This window comes from Momordica charantia (assembly GCF_013281855.1).
Source record: "Momordica charantia cultivar OHB3-1 chromosome 5 unlocalized genomic scaffold, Mcharantia_2.0 BLBB01000005.1, whole genome shotgun sequence".
In the NCBI taxonomy this organism is placed as follows: domain Eukaryota; kingdom Viridiplantae; phylum Streptophyta; class Magnoliopsida; order Cucurbitales; family Cucurbitaceae; genus Momordica; species Momordica charantia.
In genome coordinates this window covers 969,562-990,354 of record NW_028275163.1, presented here as the reverse complement: position 1 = coordinate 990,354, position 20,793 = coordinate 969,562, and the positions used below count along the sequence as shown (strand labels likewise).

At 34.9% G+C, this 20,793-nt stretch overlaps 4 protein-coding genes across 11 annotated transcripts; 3 read left to right on the top strand and 1 right to left on the bottom strand.

Annotated features, from left to right (window-relative positions):
• The first annotated feature begins 17 nt into the window (after positions 1-17).
• LOC111024553 (glutathione transferase GST 23) lies at positions 18-1,398 on the top strand. The gene is made up of 2 exons (XM_022302260.2): positions 18-359; positions 876-1,398. Exons 1-2 carry the CDS (start codon positions 48-50, stop codon positions 1,242-1,244), a joined length of 681 nt encoding a protein of 226 aa, XP_022157952.1. The 5' UTR covers positions 18-47; the 3' UTR covers positions 1,245-1,398.
• Positions 1,399-1,558: 160 nt separating this feature from the next.
• Positions 1,559-2,533, top strand: LOC111024554 (glutathione transferase GST 23). The gene is made up of 2 exons (XM_022302261.2): positions 1,559-2,034; positions 2,097-2,533. The coding sequence occupies exons 1-2, from the start codon at positions 1,726-1,728 to the stop codon at positions 2,463-2,465; spliced, it is 678 nt and encodes a 225-aa protein (XP_022157953.1). The 5' UTR covers positions 1,559-1,725; the 3' UTR covers positions 2,466-2,533.
• An 854-nt stretch (positions 2,534-3,387) lies between these two features.
• On the top strand, positions 3,388-10,162 carry HCAR (coenzyme F420 hydrogenase family / dehydrogenase, beta subunit family). 8 transcript variants are annotated; one of them, XM_088124514.1, is made up of 20 exons: positions 3,388-3,561; positions 3,661-3,763; positions 3,869-3,953; positions 4,408-4,519; positions 4,778-4,862; positions 4,983-5,024; positions 5,147-5,225; positions 5,528-5,579; positions 5,784-5,846; positions 6,016-6,113; positions 6,786-6,821; positions 6,900-6,961; positions 7,614-7,641; positions 8,578-8,642; positions 8,782-8,851; positions 8,929-8,986; positions 9,223-9,274; positions 9,412-9,476; positions 9,637-9,731; positions 9,804-10,162. In XM_088124514.1, the coding sequence occupies exons 1-20, from the start codon at positions 3,486-3,488 to the stop codon at positions 9,807-9,809; spliced, it is 1,332 nt and encodes a 443-aa protein (XP_087980640.1). In that variant the 5' UTR covers positions 3,388-3,485; the 3' UTR covers positions 9,810-10,162. The 8 variants fall into 8 exon arrangements, 7 of the variants coding, with proteins under 7 accessions (XP_087980640.1, XP_087980642.1, XP_087980641.1 ...); XM_022302292.2 differs by having other exon boundaries at positions 3,391-3,561; positions 8,578-8,657; XM_022302291.2 differs by lacking the exon at positions 9,223-9,274 and having other exon boundaries at positions 3,393-3,561.
• A 1,458-nt stretch (positions 10,163-11,620) lies between these two features.
• YUC7 (YUCCA 7) lies at positions 11,621-13,639 on the bottom strand. The gene is made up of 3 exons (XM_022302293.2): positions 12,950-13,639; positions 12,485-12,856; positions 11,621-12,192 (listed from the first exon to the last, which is right to left on the bottom strand). Exons 1-3 carry the CDS (start codon positions 13,637-13,639, stop codon positions 11,965-11,967), a joined length of 1,290 nt encoding a protein of 429 aa, XP_022157985.2. The 3' UTR covers positions 11,621-11,964.
• Positions 13,640-20,793: the final 7,154 nt, after the last annotated feature.

Here is a 20,793-nt window from a genome sequence, read left to right as displayed (position 1 = left end):
AATAGTCCCAAAGAAGGATCACAAGTGCTTCAAAGCCTCCATTGACAATGGATGATGAAGTGAAACTCCATGGCCACTGGTCAAGCCCTTTCGTTTACAGAGTCATTTGGGCTCTCTCCCTCAAAGCCATACCCTACCAATATGTAGAAGAAGATCTCGCCAACAAAAGTCCTTTGCTCCTTCACTATAACCCCGTCCACAAGCAGGTCCCCGTGCTCGTCCACCGTGGAAAGCCCATTTCCGAGTCCACCGTTATTCTCGAATACATCGACGAGACGTGGCCGCAGAACCCCCTACTTCCTGTTGATCCACTCCAGAGAGCCACTGTTCGATTCTGGATTCGATTAGCTGATGATAAGGTAAACAATGACATGACTCTAGAGGAGCGGATCTCCCGTACTTTTTTCTTATGCATAAATGAAGTGAGAGAAAATATAATAAAAAAGACTTTGTCCTTACCATCATTAAATATTTGACAACTCATCATTAATTTTCTGAAAAATCTTTATATTTTTACATTTTCTCTCAAGTTGTCGAATATTTAATGGTGGTTACTTTTTACTAGTAAGAAGCTAATTATTTTTCTAATAAAAATGTGACAATTTCTTAATAGTAGATCCTATTTATCCAACTAACAAGAAAAAAAAATCCTGCTTATATGTAAGTACTAAGTTTTATCCAAAAAATTTGTCATCGATCTTTTATATCCTATTTCACTATAAAAAGAAAAAGAAAAAGAAAATTTATCACACCAGTGTGGTTTATTCATCATTGATAGCATTAGAGTAGGAGGTCCTGTGTTCGAACCGCTGCGTTGTTGTCGTTTCCTCCCCCATTTATTATGATTTCCGCTTTACTGAAAGTTTTGTATTCAGGGGCCTGTGGTGTGGAGAATGTTTTGTTCGGGTGGGGAAGAACATGAGAAGGCAAAGAACGAGAGTTTGGAGATGCTGCGGAACGTGGAAGAGCGGTGCATTGGTGAAGAGAATTTGTTGGGCCTTGGCGGAGACAAGATTGGGATGCTGGATTTGGTGTATGGAGTGTTTGGAGAATGGTTGGAAGTGATGGAACAAGTGATGGGCCACAAATTGATGGAACCCCATTCATTTCCTCGACTACATGCTTGGACCAGAGCTTTCATGGAAGCTCCCGTCATCAGAGACAATCGTCCCGATCGGGAGCGGATGGTGGTGGCGTTCAAGGCTCTGAGGGAGCTGCTTATGAAACCGACATCATCGGAGTAACCGGGAGAGATGAGATCAATCAGAGAGCGCATACTTTATTATGTGCATTTGGATTTTTGGTTCTTTGAGCATGTTCGTCCTTGTTTTGTAACTCCGATCTCTTTGTTGGAGATATAATACAAAATTTCGTTTGTAATGGTTTTTTCTTCTTTTATATCTTTTCAAATAGAATATGTTGTTCTTGGGCATGTAGAGATATAGTTTTTTAAAAGAATTTGTCAAAATTTTCAAACAACGAAAACGAACACTTACAAATAATAAAAACAAAAAAACAAAAGACTGTAAATAAATAAGAAGAGAACTTGAAATCGTACCCACTTATCTTGGATTCCACCTCCACTGTTAGACTTAAAAAACAGTCGCCAGGATTGAAATCAGAGGAGCAAAATTTGAATTTCAACCATGTTTATATTATTTAAATGTGCACCGATTAGGGTTTTTGTTGATATTATAGCAGAAGCTGAATTTTCTTCGATCGAAGATGGCACAAGTGAAGCTCCATGGAGCTTGGCCAAGTCCTTTCAGTTACAGAGTCATTTGGGCTCTGGAGCTCAAAGGCATACCCTACGAGTACGTAGAAGAAGATCTCGCCAACAAAAGCCCTTCGCTTCTGCGATTCAATCCCGTCCACAAGATGATTCCAGTCCTCGTCCATGGCGGAAAACCGATCTGCGAGTCCACGATCATCCTCGAGTACATCGACGAGACCTGGCCGCAGAAACCTCTGCTCCCTGCCGATCCTCTCCACAGAGCAACCGCCCGGTTCTGGATCAAATTCATACAGGATAAGGTAAGTTTCACAAATCCGATTTTCGTGTCTCGAACTCGGTAATTGAAACGAATTTGCACCAGGACGCGACGATTCGGAAGATTTTTCTGGCGAGAGGAGGCGAGAGAGAGAAGGCGAGGAGAGAGAGCTTGGAGGTGCTGCGGACGATAGAGGAGCGGGGCCTCGGCGGCGGCGGGAAATTCTTCGGAGGAGAGGAGATTAATATGGTGGATTTGGCGTTCGGATGGATCGCAGTGTGGATGAAGGTGTTGGAAGAAGTGGTGGATATGAAACTGTTGGAAGGCCATGGATTCCCTCGCCTTCAAGCTTGGGCCGAGAACTTCAGGGGAGCCGCCGTGATCAGAGATCATATTCCCGATCATGATCAAATGGTGCTGCATTTCAGCCGCCGGCGACAGGAATTGCTCCAATCTGCATTTCAACTAATGTAATTAGTGAGCTATTCCAATTAATCACAAACCTTTTTATGATAAGAAAATACGAGGGTTTGGAATTCCAACTCACGTCCATCTCAAATAAAATGAATTCTATCTCAATTTTTTAAGGTAGATCCTTAACATGCATCTACGAGCTTCATCACAGCAACCTAGGCTTTCCACACAAATTTTAAAACTTATTTGATTTTAGTTCGAGTGAAATATAATTTATGCTGTTCACACAAATTTTAAAAGTTATTTGATATTTTATTTTAAGTGAAATATAATTTAATATTTGTTGTGTTACTTCAAATAAATATCAATTTTTTTTTTCAATTTTCTACCCTCACAATTTTGAATAAGTTACAAGTTCCAATCTCCCATTCGTATTTTGTGATATAATTAAAATAAAAATAGTGAGCTCTAGTGTTCATATTGACATTTTGCCTTGATAATTTGGAACGCAACGAATTATATCATAGGGAAATAACACACACAATTTGGATTACAAACATAGTGTCACTTGCAAATTTTTACTTGTTTTCTTGTAAAATTAAAAATCACTTATTGTGTAAAAAATTTATTATTATTTACCAAGCCAAAATTATTGGAATCAATAGAAATAATAACTTGTCAATACGAATATAGTTTGACGTATAAGATACTAATTATTATTATTATTTTTAGTACAACATGTTAAGGAGGATTTGAACCCAACTTTAAGATATCACTTTCTGCTAATTATTATTTTTTAAGTGGGAATATTCTGTCGCATTAAAATTTAATTACAGATAAAGGAAGAGAAAAATATACACCAGACACCAAAGTGAAACTAAAATTAGAAATACGTGGACTAAAAATTGCAATTTAGTATTTTAACAAATTGAAAAATAAGAAAATCTGACCAATGGAGCGTGGTTTATCCAGCTGAATTAATATATGTGGATAACAAGAAATCTCTCTCAATTTCTCTCCCGCTCTCGCTCTCTCTCTGGAGCTTGACGAGCTCGTTCTGTTCATTGCTACTCTGCTGTTATGCACTCCATCGCCAACCTCCGCTCCGTTCCTCTCTCACTTTCCATTGTTTCTTCATCCTCGTCTTCTAATCCAAGTGAGTTCACACCTCTCTCTGCTTCTCCGTTGTGTTTTGAGATTCCGGCGCATATGATTGTGTTTCAGAGTAAGAGTTCGCTCGTTTGTTATGGAACAGATGGAAAATCGGAGCCCAAGCAAGTAAAGCTCAGGGACGACTGGAGGGAACGCTCTAGACCAATTCCTCCTGGAGGCACCTACCCTGCCAAAGATCATTGCAGGTTCAATCTAAGCTTCACTGTTTTGGCGGGAAGAGCTGGTTCTTTAATTGAGGGCTTTCTGTTCTCTTCATTTTTGTCCTTCATTTTTGGATTCTTCCCTTGCAGTCGATGCGGCCTGTGTGATACTTATTACATTGCCCATGTCAAGAATGCGTGTGCTTTCTTGGGCGATGGAATGTCTAGAATTGAAGTAAGTCCCCATTCTTTCTATTTGTACGTGTTTCTTGTCTTTCTTTACCCCAATTTTTCTGATATTAGTTTGCATAATGTTCGTTAGTGGAGTTTGTATGTTGAATTCCCTATAATATAGAAGTTGAAAAAATGCCTAGAGGTTGTCAATATAAAAATGCTTTGTCTAATACCAGAAAGGATATGTATTGTGTAGCTAATTCTGTGATTGTAAACCTCACCCATACATTTTGACCAGTGGGGATGGAACCAGATCTCTCGAGTGTATTGACTATTGATCCTGCTGTTCCTCAAATAATATATTATTGATGTTCTCAAAGTCAATTTGCTTTTCTAACGACGTATTTACTCATACCCATCAAATGAGAGCAAAAGGCTTGACATCTTAAACGATTAATTAGTTTGTTTATCAGTTTCATATGTGTGATTTCACACTTTCACTTATATTCCCTCAGGAATTGGAGCCTGTAGTTCATGGTAGAGGGAGGAAGACAGATACGCTGGATGAGACATATTTTGGAGTTCATGAGAAGCTACTATATGCTCGTAAGATTAAGCCAGTGGAAGGTAATTGTTTGTAACAAAAAAGATAATCTTAGATGTTTCCTTTTTGGTTTTTGTGACACTTCAACAGCTTGTTTTGAAATGCATTGCATTGTCTCTTTTTGGTAGTTTTGGTGTTGGATCAGACTGCTTTGCAACCCCTGTGAATAGTTTCTTCTATCCTTGTTTTCTAACTACACGATAATTCAATTTCTCTAGAAGATTCCAGTTGCTTCGTTTATCTATCTAAAATATGAGGACCAAATTTCTGCATACTTGTAGGAGCTCAATGGACGGGGATAGTAACAACTATAGCAATTGAAATGCTTAAATCAGGCATGGTTGAGGCTGTGATTTGTGTACAGAGGTAACTCTACTTTATTTCTTTTTCCTGATAAAGCTATGAAATCGTTTTTCAGGCCTTCATTTAATTTGTTTTCTATTGACAATTACGTGGTGAAGTTTTTGTTATTCTGTTATATTGCAGTGATCCAGAGGACAGACTGAATCCAAGGCCTATTTTAGCAAGGTTTATTTAGTTTATTTACTGCGTAGTTTTGCCAGTACTCTGGAATCTGTATTGACAAATAGCCTCTCTTTCTGTTAATTTTTACTGATTTGCTACTATAATTATTCTTGCCCTCTTAATAGGACACCAGATGAAGTCCTAGCAGCCAGAGGCGTAAAGCCAACGTTGTCTCCCAACTTAAATACCCTTGCTTTAGTGGAGGTGCTTTTTTCCCCATTATTAAGAGGGAGAGAAACCCCGTTTATGCTTTTCTTTTTCATAGGCAACTTTCTCTTTGGGGAGTTTGCATCAGTTTGTGTTAGACTAAATTGATATTAAATTCCAAGCGGGTAAATCTACCAAATATATTGAACAAAATGCTTAAATTTCCAGAGGGGTCTATATTAACTTGTTAGAGGTCACAGGAAAACGTGGGGTACTTGCATTAGGACATTTAATTGACCTAGAAGACAGTTGTGACCGAAGTGTATTTAATGAGACATATTGATACGTTTTTGAAACAGGCTGCAGGTGTCAAACGTCTTCTTTTCTGTGGTGTGGGCTGTCAAGTGCAGGGTAATGTTTATGTTTTTCTTGGTCGATTTATTACCAGTACCTGTTTGAGCCTTGAGGGTGTGTTATGGTACTCCAAACTGCATATATTTTGAGAATCAAGCCAGTTTTCTGTTCAACGTGTTTCTGGAGTGCATAAAGATCCTTAGTTCGTTTCGCTATTGTGACTTCTACAACTGTAATGCAGAATGATATCTTAAACTGCAGCATTAAGATCTGTGGAGCAGCATTTAAATCTGGAGAAGCTTTATGTACTGGGCACTAATTGTGGTAACTCTTTGCAATTATTATCTTCTATATAATAATTTGTCAGTTTATGGTATCTTACCATTACTAGTTTTAGATGTCTGTATTTAAAATTGATGTTCCCGGAAGGAATGTCAAATTCTCTACAGTCTACAAGATAACATAGTGCAATTATGTTTTGTTATTTGAACAGTGGATAATGGAACTCGAGAAGGACTAGATAAATTTCTAAAGGCTGCAAGTAAAGAACCAGAGACAGTTCTTCATTACGAGTTCATGCAAGATTACAAGGTCTGTTTTTGGATCCTCTCTCTAGTCCTTGACATATATAACTCCTTGAGAAATATAATTCATCTAACGTGCATCTCTCAAGGTCTCAAGATATTGTCCTAGTGGCCTAGATCTTTTTAGGCTTCATGTCGAGACCTGAAGTTGTAATTGTTGAGAATTATGATATTCCACATTTTAACTATCTTCTATGATTGTTCTGTTTCCCATTAGAGAAAGAAAAAAAAACTCTCTATGATTAGTACCTGAATCTGTAACTAGAGAGGGTGATTTTATTTGCTATGAATGAGATAGAAGGTGCCAACTCTTTGTAGTTGCTGATACAGAAACTATCCTCTGTTTCTTATGCAAAGAGACATGATTCTCAGCATTATTTATTTTTGGTTAATGATATGATCTGTGCGTGCACACACAAATAAAAAGAATAATTAGAAAATAACAAAATAACCTCACCTCTGCCCTTTCAGACACGAGAAAAAAAAACAGGTTAAATATTAGATTATAAAATGCAGCCTGCAATTAGTGCCTTGTGATTCATGTGTTCATCTAGAAATCAATTCATGTACTGGCTCAGTAGGGAAATATTGTCTCTTTCATGCAACTATGCTATGAATTCCAGTTTTCAGCCTTTGTTCACTCCATTGCTTCTCAGTCAAGTTCTTATCTCTCTTATAGGTTCATCTAAAGCATTTGGATGGTCATATTGAAGAGGTAATTTAGTCTCCGCAGCATCTTTGTTCATGAACATCTTTCTTGTGGTGCCTCATCAAGTTAGCTATACTGAAACAGGTTCCTTATTTCTGTCTACCCGCAAATGACTTGGTTGATGTTATTGCACCATCTTGCTACAGGTATGTTTCGTCGTTTCCTATTTCTAGTGGTGTGAATTTTGCATATTCGATCTCTTGTCGAGGAAGAGCCACATATATGCAGATGCTGGGTCGAACATTAATTTTTTTATTTTTAAAGTTTGGTCTAATGTAGGGGTGAAAAGGATTGCGAATGAATGCCTACCTGTGCTTTAAATTGAATAAAGCCATAACAAAGCCATCCGCATCCCTAAACACTTAAACCAAGGTCCACACGCGCTAGTAAAACATAAAAAATGAATTGAAGATGTTGAAACAAGGGAAAATCGGATTTTGTATGAAGAACCTTTTTAAAATCTGAAATGTGGTTGATTGGAAATTGTGAAGGTTATTTGTTGAAATTGAGAGTTTCAAATCTATATATTATTCTATTCACAAATGTTTGGAGATTAAATAATGGCTTTAGCTTTAGCTTAAGTTAATTTCAATTTACTTTTAATTTCTTATTTGGGATTAAAAGTGAGAATACACTTCATTAAAATAATGAAACGTAAAAAAGGGGAGGGGGAAGCCTCAACCCAAGTGAGGAAGTTATGAAGAAACCCTTCCACGTATGAGTAGTTACTTCTCTTAGAATGTACTCTCCTCGCTCTTTCCAAGTTATTCTTTAATTGAGTTTTTGTTTGCATTGCAGCTGCTTTGATTACACAAATGCTTTAGCGGTCAGTATTTCTCCTCATCTAACTTAATATGAATCATTAATACCATGTAATCTTTTACTTGTATCATATTATTTCTTCTCATTTTTGTAACGGGGTGAAATGTCTTTTTACCTGCGGTTGCAATATATTATTGATTGTTACTTCTTCACAAACTTAATTTGAACGTGATACAACATTTTTGTATCTAACTGTTTACTTCACCCTTTTGTTGATGGAGGTGAACTATATGTCTATAAAACAGTCATTTGTTTGTTTTTGTTTCGTTACCCTTTTATTGGACTTGATCATGTTCCCCATAGTTTTTCTAATTAGTGGATGATATTTTTCCTATATAAGACCTTGTATTTGATTCATATATACAGAAGAATATACTATTCTTTTCTTCAAAAAAATCAAGTATAAACAACATTAAAGTCAATCTTCCAAAATTATTGGAAGCAGTAAACTTGGGCAACCAAGAATGTATGCCAAACAAACTGAGATTCAAGACTTAATCGGTCACCTAAGGCAAACCCTGGATATGGTCTCTTGCTTACACAATTTTATGTGCACGTGTTCTTTGGTTAATCAAAATCATTACTGTATGGCTCCACTGTATCCTACAAGGCCAAGAAATAGTTATTAAATCATTCTTTGCGATTTGCTATATCCACCTTACTCCCTCAGATCACCATGCATAAATTATCTGACTTGAAAGTTATAAATTTTACTATAGTTTTCTGTTTATACCTAAAATTGATTTCTTATGATTATATTAAGGTTGAAATGTTAAAGAATTTAATGTTTTCAAAATAATTGCAGGCTAGCCTTTCCTAAGAGAACTTGCTCTTAGACTATTATTAATGATTTAGTTCGTTACACATGTTGCTATAAAGCTGTTCAGGCACAAACAAAATACTGTTTGATTTAACTTTGAGTAATATGTAAAATTTTCAGGATCTGGTAGTTGGATATATGGGTGTGCCCAAATATTCTGGAATCAGCATGACCCAACATCCACAGTATGTTACTGTTAGGTAACATTATTCATTAGGTTCTTTCTGTACCTTTCATGCCTGGCCATGTTATGAGAGTCTATTTTGTGTTAATATTCTGTAGAAACTCCAACATTCCATTATTCTCATATCCTTAAAATTGTAGAAATGAGCGTGGTAGAGAGATGCTGGGTTTAGTAGAACAGTACTTGGAAATTACTCCAACAACTAGCGATGTAAGCTTCTTGCCTTCCCATATCTTCTCTAATATGAAGTGTAGCATATTTTACTTACAAATATATTTTGGCCTCAGGGTAATCGAAGACCTTTCGTTATGGAGACTGTCAAGGCAGATGACGCTGCTAAGCTTGGTATGTCTGGTTACATCTTTACAGCGTCCATACTTCAGTTATAATTTCTTACTCTGTTTTTTTATTTAAACTTTTTCTAAAAAACAAAAATCAGGCCTTTTTAAATTAAATGTTATTGTGCTAATCCTGAATTATTTTTCGTATCATCTATTGGAAGCAATTCATTTTGCAATTATCTTGAGTAACAGGTTGAATAATTCTTCCTAATCCTGAATTATTTTTCGTTTCTAAGTCAGATTATGTCCCGTGTCACATTTTTAAATCATGGAGAGCAGAATCTCAAAGCTTGTAAACGCTCTATATAGTACCTGTCTTTCTCTGTAATTGTTAGTGAGCTGGTTAGAATTTATTATATAAATGTGAATCCATGGTAGGCTTCTATGGTAACCCTTTGATTTTTGTACTTGTGTTGTTCTCATTCTCAGGGAAAGGTCCTTCACAGCCTGCACCAAAGTTTATTGGGAATATTATAGCATTTTTTCTGAACTTGGTAAAATTTATCCTGCATAAATATAATTCTTTTGGATTAAAAACCAACTTTCAGAAATGAAAGAGAGATTTTCATTTCACCCTTTCATCGATCTTTGATGCACTTATAATAAAATACCTGCATAAACGCCTATATCTTGTTTTCTTTTTTAATTTTTTAGATTGGCCCGAAAGGTCTGGAGTTTGCTCGTTATTCACTGGATTACCATACCATCCGGAACCATTTATACGTCTCCCGATCATGGGGAAAACAAAGGTAAACTGAATTAAGCTGTGTATAATTCTGTTTCCTTTTTCTCTTCTGATGATGATTTATAATGAACTGCAGAGCTGATAAGCATGAACCTACATATGCTAAAAAGATTCTGGACTTGTACAACCAGAAGGGTGAAATTGATCGTATGCTCAACTAAAAGTAATCATACTTTTCAGGCCCAGATGGCATCTGCACTTCTTGCTCTGAGCTCTTTGTTCCACTGCTTTGTCCTGTGTCATTCCCTGAATTAGCAACCTCTTTCTATGGGCTGTTTATTGAATCCCTTCAACTTTAAGAGACTAAAAGTTTGTCTCAACTTATTTTTCGTCACAAGTAGTTTTTTCAGGATTAGGCGACAAATTGTAGTACCATATTTGCTCAATTTGAAGACAGAATTTTGAAAGAGCGTAAATTTATTTATTTTCAAAGAATTTCATTCTGACCACATAATGTATTGTTTTGGAAGAAGATCATGCCCTTCTTCCTGATTCAGCTTCAACAAATACATCATTTTGAAAGGCTGGACAAGTTCAAATGATGGTCATACTAAACAAGGTTCACTCAAGTTAGACAATGGGGAGTAAGGAAATAGAGGAAGATTTCAAGGGAAAGAATCTCCATAGTTCAACATTTGGCACATCATCTATCTAATTTATGGCAATAAAACACTGCTCATAATTTTCTAATCAAAATATATTAAGCTTAATAAAATGAATGAAACCTTAAGGTATATGAAGGATATACCAAGGTTTCTGAGACTCCTGAATTTTGTGCTGGGTAAAGGTCAGTATGTCACTTACCATCAATATCTGAGAGTTATTATCTTGTATAACATGAAGGGATGGGCATTTGATGAAGAACTAGGAAAATGGTATGGGTATTTACTACCCCATGTGTTTTCTTCCCTTGGTTAGCTTGATGTCTCTGTAAGAGGTTGCATGGTTTTATGAGACCATTGGAAACTCTAGTGGGATTTTGACAATGACTGGAGGTTTGGAGTTCATGCTGTAGGCTTTATGTAGTGCAATAAAAACTAGAACATTAATGTCTACTTGACTGTAATATATATACCAAAGTGATGCAGATAACCTGCTCATGTAGGATCGCGATCAGGTCGAATTACAAATTCTTTCTGCTAAGCTGTGAGTTTGTGGTGATGAAGAACATTTAAAATGGGCCATGGAGTTATAGCACTATGTTTTGTTGAATCGACAGCATGGGAAGTCATATGGGTTGTCTTCTCCTTTTCCTCTCCCCACAGGAGAATTGTCTTGTCCTTACTCCTTCTACTTAAAGTCTTCAAACAGCTCTTACTAATTAAGGCTCTTCTAGGAGTTTGTTTTGCTATAGCTCATTTTACTATGCTGTTGTTTTACAAGATTATTGCAGATTTATGGCTGTGAATTCTGATGTGTGGCTTGTTTACATGTGTCAGTTAGGTGCGATGAAAAAAGATGCATATGGATTCTGGTTTTCAGGCAGAGTAAAGAAGAGAGAGCAGAGCAATGAGCAGCCACTGATTGGTCCGAAGGCTGAGAGACCTTTTATTACAGTTGAAAAGTTGTGGTGGTAAGAGAGATTTCTTCACATGTATAGACCAAGGATAAGGTTTACACTTCTCTGCTAAGACCATGTGCAAAGCAACATGGAGACAGAAGACCTCAAATCCATATTTTTTCCTTTTTCCATTGTGAGACCAAAGACTGAGATCCCCTTGTGAAGATTTGTTATGTTGGGGGGAATCATGGACCTGGGGGCCACATTTTGTTACTGGGCCTATAGTGGATCCACTGTTGTGCAGCCCATTCATTTCAAAATTTATTACCATTTCCTAGGCCGGCCAGCTTCAAGAAAGGAACAATATTTAAGTACTGATTGGTGAGTACCTATGACCATTGTTAAGCAAATTAACGTTCATTATCTTGTACAACACTTTCTGTATTCGTCAACAATTTTATGGGTGCTAACCAATCAGCACCTAAATATTTTTCGAGAGGAAGAAGACTACAAACGAGGTAGATGGGAAAGAGAAAGTCAATAGGAGAGAGAAAAAACAATAAGCCTCATCATCCTTTATACAGAAAGAAATGCATATAACTATTTTGCTGTGTTGGGAATTAGACTTTTCCATTTTTTTAGGGGAGAGGGCTCTACTAATGTGTTTCTTTTGCATTCTTTTTTGTTTCTTTTGTTTTGGTTACTTTTCTTCACAAGATGAAGATAGGCCTTTGTATTAGAAATGTGAAATGCATCTTCTATGGCGAGCTGCAACTGATTTTCTCTTCTGTTTTGTTTCTTCTTTCCAGCTCCTGGCAATGTCCTGAGCTACATTAATGGCGTCCAATGAAGCTCCAGAGAGGCCTCTTCTTGTGAACCCAACAGCATAAAGTCCAGCTTTGCCTTTCCAACCATTTGGGAATGGACTCTTTGGAATCCCATCACTGGTAAAGAACTCATTTTCCTGTTCAAATTAAATACTGTTAATAAGTTTAGAGATTAGAGAGAGAGACTGGTAGAGAGAGAAAATCAGCTGTTTCTATAAACAGCAGTAAAAAGCATTTCGGACAGAGGAACTCCCTAGATGGACACAAATTCTTTCCTTAAAAAAAGCTTTCAGAAATTTGAAGAACTGAAACTGGAGGGTAATGGTCAATAAAGAGACTTTAAAAACCGAACCCAACTTCCATAACTGTCACATGGACTAAAAATTCCAAATTTTAAAATTTTTTAAAAATTGAAAAAAATTTGCTGACCTTGAGCCAAGAAGGAACATTGCTGCGATACCCAGTAGCTAGAATTACAGAATCTATCTCTACAACTTCTCCATTGACTAGCTCCACCGCACCTTGCCGGAATCTCTTGATTCCGGCCACCACCTTGATCTCACCGGCCCTAATCTTCTGCAATGCTCCGATATCTAACACCGGCGTCTTCCCGGCGGCGTTCTTCAGCTGTAAAGGCCCCATCGAGGGCCTTTTAAGTCCATACTTCTCAATGTTCCCAAGAACAATTCTGGAAAAGATCAGCAGCATCTTGTCCACCATACGAAGTGGCAGCCATTTCATCAGTGAAATGGCTACTTCAAAAGTCGATTTTCCAAGTATTTCTCTTGGCAATACATGAACCTGTAGATCAAAATATTCACCGGTTCAAATTAGTTGAGCTATATTCACGTTGACTTTATGAATTAAATTCAATAAATTTGACTCTATACTCACCGAGCTCCGGACCACCATTGATGGTTTGGCGTTGTGGTTACAAAGATCAAGCGAGATTTCCATGCCGGAGTTCCCACACCCGACGACGAGCACCCGCTTCCCACGGTAACTCTCCCCGGATTTGTACTCACAAGCATGCATAACATGGCCACCAAACTCCTCCATCCCCTGGAACTCCGGCACCACCTTCTCAGCATTCTCGCCAGTGGCAACCACCAGCCACCGGCAAATGTACTCGACTTCGATCGGCTTCGGAGTCATCGAAACGGTTCTGACTCGCCACAAGCCGAAGGTTTGGTCATACTTGGCGGACTGCACGGTCTCATTGAAGCGTGGGGCGATATCAAAATGCTTGGCATAGGATTCCAAGTAAGAAATGAATTGAAACTTGGAGGGGTAAGAGGGAAACTCCTCCGGGAAAGGGAAGTTTGGAAGTTGACAGAACTGTTTAGGGAGGTGAAGTTTGAGACGATCATAAGTACGGTGTTGCCAAAGAGAGGCAATGCAGTCGGCTCGATCAACGACGACGAACGGGACGCCTTGTTGTTTGAGAGCAGCCGCAACCGACAACCCGGAGGGCCCGGCTCCGACGATCACAGGGCCGTTGACCCATATGCAACGGTGATCAAATAAGCCATCCCCATCAATGGTCTGTGCCAATGGAGGGATGCTGATACAAGTATTATGCATCATAATATTGTTGGTCTCTATAGTTAAGAGAGAGAGAGGGACAAATTTAAAGAGGAGTGAGAGAGAATAGAATGTAATGTAATGTACTTTTTTGAGATGGAGAGTTGTAAAATGGTATGGAAGGGGAAGAAGGTGTTGGGAGGGCTTTAAATAGAGCAAAATGAGAGAGAAAAGCATGTGATGTGAAACTTGGAAAAATTATAAACTTTGTGGCTTCTTTCTTCTGAGGTCTAAGGCATTTATTTTGTCTGATTTAAAACCCATATTTTATGTTTAAAACAAAGCCATTGAAGAGAGAGAGAGAGAGAGAATTTTATATAGTTAATGAGTGGAAGTTGTGTAAACTAGGGGCTCTCTGTATCTTGCCAAAGATTTCTCTCAAAGCCTTGTTCTATTTTTTGTGATTCTTTAGAGAATTTATTCTGTGATCTCAATTCTCAACTAGAAAAGTTGACCATATGACTTCAAATAATGACTCAAATCCCCTTATTACACTAATGAATTTTGTTGGTTTTAATGTTTTAAAGAAGGGTTATTGTTAATTGGGTGATGAATATAATTGAATTGGCCTATTACATTCTATTTGTTCTAAAAGTTTCTTGTTGATGGAGATATGTATGGAGGAGTGGTCTCCATAGCTTAAGTCCAAATGGTCCATAAAACAAAGTTCATGAAGATTCACTAATGCCCTAGACAACCATCAGCTTCCAAAACCCCTAATTAAGCCAAATAGCTTCATAAATATGAGCAAAGATGAAAAGTAGTATTATTCTTGGTCTAGTTTCACACATAAAGTATACTAATAATCATGGCTTAATTCAGCGAACCCTTTGGTAACATTCCTGTTTCTTGTTTTTGTTTCAACAAATTGGAAATGGGAATGAGAAACGAGAAACTAGTTTTGGTTGTTTCTAAAATTTCTATACAATTGAGAGAATGTTCACAAAAAGGAGAAACAAGAAATAAAGTTAGTTGAAAAATACTTAGATTCCTTAAGAAAATTGGAAACGAGAAACAAGAAACATAGAATGTTACCAAACGAGTCATAAGATAATTATTTTGTTTTTGGGTTTCTGTTTTTGAAAATTAAGCCAGTAAACACGGCTTTCACACTCATGTATATATTTCATTTGCTTGCATCTGCTTCTTAAATTGTTTTCAAAATTAAGTTAAATTTTGAAAACTAAAACAAAAAAAAAAAAGTTATTGTCTATACATAGCTCTGATTTGGGTTTCAAATTCTTTGCCCTATTTTAAATTGAACTCCTTTTTCCAAAAAAACAGATAAAAAAAAAAATGTGTTGAAGAAGATTATATTGTGGAGTTGTGGAAGACAGATTAGATAGAGAAAAAGGGATAAGAATGAAGAGTGTGTGTTTGGAATAGTGGGTTAAGTCTCAAGAAAGGAGGCAACTTGGAGATTGAAAATTTAATTATGTGTAAAGTCATAATTTTTTAAGATTACTCAAAATCGAGGCAATATTGCTAATTTTTTGTAATTAAATGGCCTTGGGTTACTCATCAAAAACTCTATTGGAATTTGAAGCCACCATATATATACAAAAATTTTCTTCTTTTATATATTGGAATTACTTGAGTTTTGATATTCACTAAAATATCGTTACAATGTTGGGTCAAAATTGTATTTTACCCTCTTCTTGGAGGATTAAATAAGGTGGAGAAATTTGAAGTTGAAGTTAATAATTAAGGAAAAAGAAAAGAGAGAGATGGGTGGACAACCACTATCCCACCTTGAAAAGTTGAAGAAATTGAAGAATTAGAAGAAAGAAAAAAGGTGATGGCCATGCACGTGCATAATATTATTATTGGAAATTAAATTGTATCTTTTCCATGCAAAAATATATTTTACTACATGTTTGGCTCCACCTCCTCCTCTACCTCTCAAATTCTTTATTTCTCATAGGCTTTCGCTTGCTTTAGGGGATGGCAAATAAAGCATCATCCCAAAATTTTTGTTGATCATTTGATTGTAGTTGGATATTGGGTATGGAATAATAAGATTTTAAATGTCGAGGTTGATGTAAATATTGTTGAATATTTTTAGAAATGTTACAAAAATAAAAAATTCGTAGTAGTTTCACCATTTTTAGATAAGTTTAAAATGATTAATATTAATATTATGTCTCTGCTAATAATAGTTTGTTGATTTTTTTGCAATACTATGAAAATGACGATTTACTTAGAAAAGACTTGTATATTAGACGATTTGAAAGCTCTTGAATCAGTTTCGTTCAAAACTTCGATCCAATAAAAAATAGAGTACTAGTGAATCAAGTATGGGTCATGTTTTTGATATCAAGATTGAAATATAATGTAAGGTTTAAGGGTAGGTTGGACTTTTCTTGAGATTTGGAAAAATATGAACACACCATTATTATTCTCCCTTTGGCCTTTCTTCTTGAGATTTGAGAACATAAAAACCATTATTCCTTTGCCCATAAATATTTCTATTATAGAGATATGAAAATTAACACGTATCATCCTTACCTTCTTCTCGTTTGTTGTATTGTATATAAAAACTGGTTTTTATTGGAATCATAATCTATAATATATATTTACAGAAAGAGGGGTGTGCCAAACAAGATAGATCTCAAATTGTATTTCTTCTCCAAGAAATTACATTCCTCTCTCTCTCTCTCTTTCTTCTCTTTCTTCTTTGTGCATTAAGTATGAAAATTTTTGTCAAAGTTGAGCGATAATTGAGAGATATATCTACAATTAAGAGATTGTGAGTCGTTCGATCTCCCACCCCACATATTGTACTTCAAAAAAAAAGTATGAAAAATTTCATACACAACCTATTGTGGAGAGGAGAAGAAATAGTTCAAGTAGAATTATGATATGTGTGTTGCATTACAAATATATTGAAATGAATAACGACATAGAAGTTGTTTTTGCCAAAGCGAGTATAGCTCAACGGTAATTGACATACATTTCTCCAACCAAGAGATTGTAGGTTCGAAAATAAGTTTTGTATGTCACTATAGGTATAGCTTAACTGGTTAAGACATAACATATTATGCCCAGACCAAAAGGTTAGACGCGTCATATAAAAAGAAAAAGATAATAATAAAAGAAAAAGAAGGGATAGTGTATGGATTTGAAGTTATCTTTAAGAAGATATTATTGGTGGCTTTACTGAATTGAAGTTTATACCTCACTTTTACCTGCACTGGTTTAAAATTTTAATCAAATTTGTTTCTTAGTCGAAAGTGATTAATATATGAACTTAAACTTGAGTAGCATGATTGCATGTAAAAAGAGAGTTTTTATACAATTTTTTAATGATTTAAATAAATGGTACTCCCAAACAAAAGGTATAATTTTGTTAACGTTTGCTTAAAGTTTTGTTTTTGTATTAATGGAATCTCCCAAATTGCAATTAGTATAACACAAAACTTAAAAAGCATCATGTGCAACCCTCTCAGTCTCACTAATTTCCCTTTTAAAATGTTTTAAAATTAGTTAAAAGATTATATATTGCCTTTAGGAAAAAGACTAACAATGTTGATGCATTAATTGGTACATTGTTTCATGTGAATCAAAACTCAAATAAGTTTGGTTTTCAGAAAAGGAAAAAATATATATTTAAGACATAGAACCAGTATTATTATTATTATTATTATTTCTTTTTCGAAGAACGAATTAAAAACTGATAATCGATCATTACATCAAAGTTAGAAATCATATATATTTATCTGAAAAGGGAAAACAAAAGAAAGTATGTTTCCTTGCACATCTATATCAAGTCGTATTCAAGGGTCGAGTTTTTTTCTTTCCAAAGACGCAACTTTAAGTTGGATAAGTGAGCTCGAAACTCCAAAGGAAACTCTGAACTATAAATTAGTATAGTGAATGTGTAAACCAAGTTAATTATTAGTTAAATAATAGGAGAGATAATCAATCTTTAAGATCTTTAAAGCTATGAAAATCTTTGAGAAATCTTCTTCATATATATTAACACTTCTAAATATTTAATCTTTATGTTTAGAGATAAAATTAAGGAATGTTTGATGTGTAATCTTCTAACTCATATAGCTTAATTAGAAGATTATTGTTGTTGGGGTTCATATGATGGGTCACATGGAAACATGCATTGGGAAAAGTTAACAATCCCACCACCCTAATAGACTTTGAAAATGGAATTAATTCATGCCTAATTAAGATCATCATGTTATTCAATTCACCATATAATTAATTAATTATTTAGGATTAGAGGCATCAAAATATTTTCCCTTTGACTTCATAAATATCCCTCTTTAATTCCATTTTTAAACAACTAATTGTACTATTCCCAAATAATACATATTTGTTTTTAGAACAAATAATTTCTTTCTTTTGTCTTAAAAGTTGAGAGGATTCAATGAATAGTAGTATATCGGATTTCGAGATGAACAAACAAATAATCAAAACTTTTAAAATTAAAGATCAAAAGAAAGGGTTGAGTACACGTTAATGTATCAATAAAAAAAGAAATTATCATAATCCATCCGCTTAAGTTCTTTTGGTTGATTGATGACTTAACATGTTACCGGAACATGTAGTCATTTGTTTGAACTTCAATGTCATTTTTTCTATATTTAATATTAATTATTAGGGACCGTTAAGTCCGAAAAATGAGTCAATGTCATTTTTTCTATATTTAATATTAATTATTAGGGACCGTTAAGTCCGAAAAATGAGTCATGAGTGAAGTGTTAATTATTTATCTATAAAAGATTAAATTTTTCCTAACTCGGATGATTGATCGATTACATAACTTTCAATAAATATGCTCTTTTTATATATATTTTTTTTCATGTTAAAGAGTCAAAGAACTCAATATATAGACACATAGGACCTTTCCATGTGAACTGATATTTGATTAAACTTGTAATCATTGGCATCATGTTTGTTTATATGGTGGGTGCCCAAACAGACAATCATTTGGCCTTTTTATTTCTTAATTTTTACAAAAATTCAAAACAAGAGGTCTCAATCATTATATATCACACTGATTCTCTAGAAAGTTTTCAAATTGATTGATTCATATATACATTCACTAATTTTTGTACCTTTCTTTTATCTTCCAATTATTAATTTCTTGTTCAATTAAGAGTTTAATTGGTTCTAACTAATTAATTAATAAGCTTCATGTTCAAAAGGGTTTCCAAAAAAAAAAAAAGGAGGGAAGACATATGAATAAGGCCAAAGGAAAGTTAGAGACTAATTTGGAATGATTAATTTGTTGGGGTTTGGATATATAATATATACTATTATTAAAAACCTATCATTGAAGCATTAAAATGAAAAAAAAAATATGCAAATTTCGATGATTAGATTCGGTTGATGAGGGCTGAAAGTTTGATTGAATGAAGCCTATGGATTCCAATGAACCATCCAAATACAAATACTCCATGGTAAAATTATGCCAAAATCTTTTTCGTTGTACTCGTTTCTTTATTTGAGTTGTCTTCTTCTTTTTAACTTACTAATTTATTACATTTTTGTCCATCAGATCATAGCTCATCAAATCATAGATACAGCTTCTATTATCCTCCAAAAGATTGACTATTTGATTCTCACTTCCACTATTATAGAATTAAAAAAAAATGTTTATTACGTCTCCCACAAAAGTGATTCAATGATCAATTAGGTCATACTCTTTTATGATAGAAGCAAATTTATAAATCATTCGTTATAATTCAAGTATTTTCTTGTCGATCCATGTTTGGAAGATAGAAATTAAACTTTTTTTTTTAAATTTTGTAGGGTGATTCACATTTATTGATCAATTATAACTCTTGATTGATGTTTAGAAGATGGAGATTCTTGTTGGTGCTTGTACGCAGATAACGAAGGTCAATGAAAATTGAAAATATGACAATAATTTTGAAATTCTTTTAATATATATATATTAATAGTGGTGTTTTAGCACTTGATATCAGAGATATTCCCTTTGATATATTGACCACAAATAGCAAAGTCTATTCATTATAAAATGAATTATTTTAAATTTTTCAATAACTACTCTTCTATGTTTCTTTTTCAAATAAATTATGTATCACTAAATGTATTATATTTCAACATAATAAAAATCTCAAATTTAAGTTTCTATCACCTTTAGATTTGTATGTCAAGATTTATTGTCATTTTTTTGAATTAATACACTAAAAACGAGGGGTAGAGATTCAAACTTATGAAAGGCAGCACCTGAGTGTTGAGTCATATTCGATCAACCTAAAAAGATCAAAATATATATATATATATATATCACTATGGTTAAAAAAGTATAGAATAATATTGCATAAGCCAAAACAAAATCTTAGAAAACTAGACATTGTGTCACTAAAGCACCAAGAATGGTGTGTAGATAATCATTAATGAATAATAAAATAACTAAAATGAGTTGGTCTGTGGGTTTTCAATTCTTCTTTGACCTTATAGAGATTCCTTCGAGGATCAGATCCAATTGGCTCACACCCACCATGAAATCAGATAACATATTGATTAATGAATGAATAAAAACAAATGCAACTACCTCCCTCCATAACTGTAATAACTGAAATGGTTTTGTGATTATAAAACTAAGAGTCAAATTGTTCCCTTCAAGAGAGAGAGAGAGAGTCAGATATGAAACATGGGAATGCATGTGATCTCACATGAAGAATGGAGCAAAAGTTGGCTAAGGCTTGTGGTGAGCAAGAAGCAGTCAACAAAACAATCCCAAATTTCTGAAGCTACAAAAACAAAGTCTGCATGTGCTTCAAGCATTTATTTTTATTTAAAAGGCTGCTTTTGTTTCAGTTCATGAAACTTGTAAACTTTGGTAAAAATGAACCAAGTTTTTTTGGGGGGAGAAGTTCATTGGCATTCTCTCAGGCAGACATCAACCACAGAGCTGAAGCGCATTCTAAGATGCAATGAAATTAATCAGAAATGTTGTTGATAGAACAAATTGCATGCACATGCTAGTGTTTTTATATTCAAAAACCATGTAAGAATGCTCATTCAATGCACTTAGAAAGACAGAATTCCAAATCTCAAAGCTTCCCAATCTTAAGAAAAATTAACTGTATGGGAAGGATGTACCGTGTCTGGAGTACCAAGAACTGAAAGTTATTGATGCTGCAAACTTTGAACCTTGCAGGGAA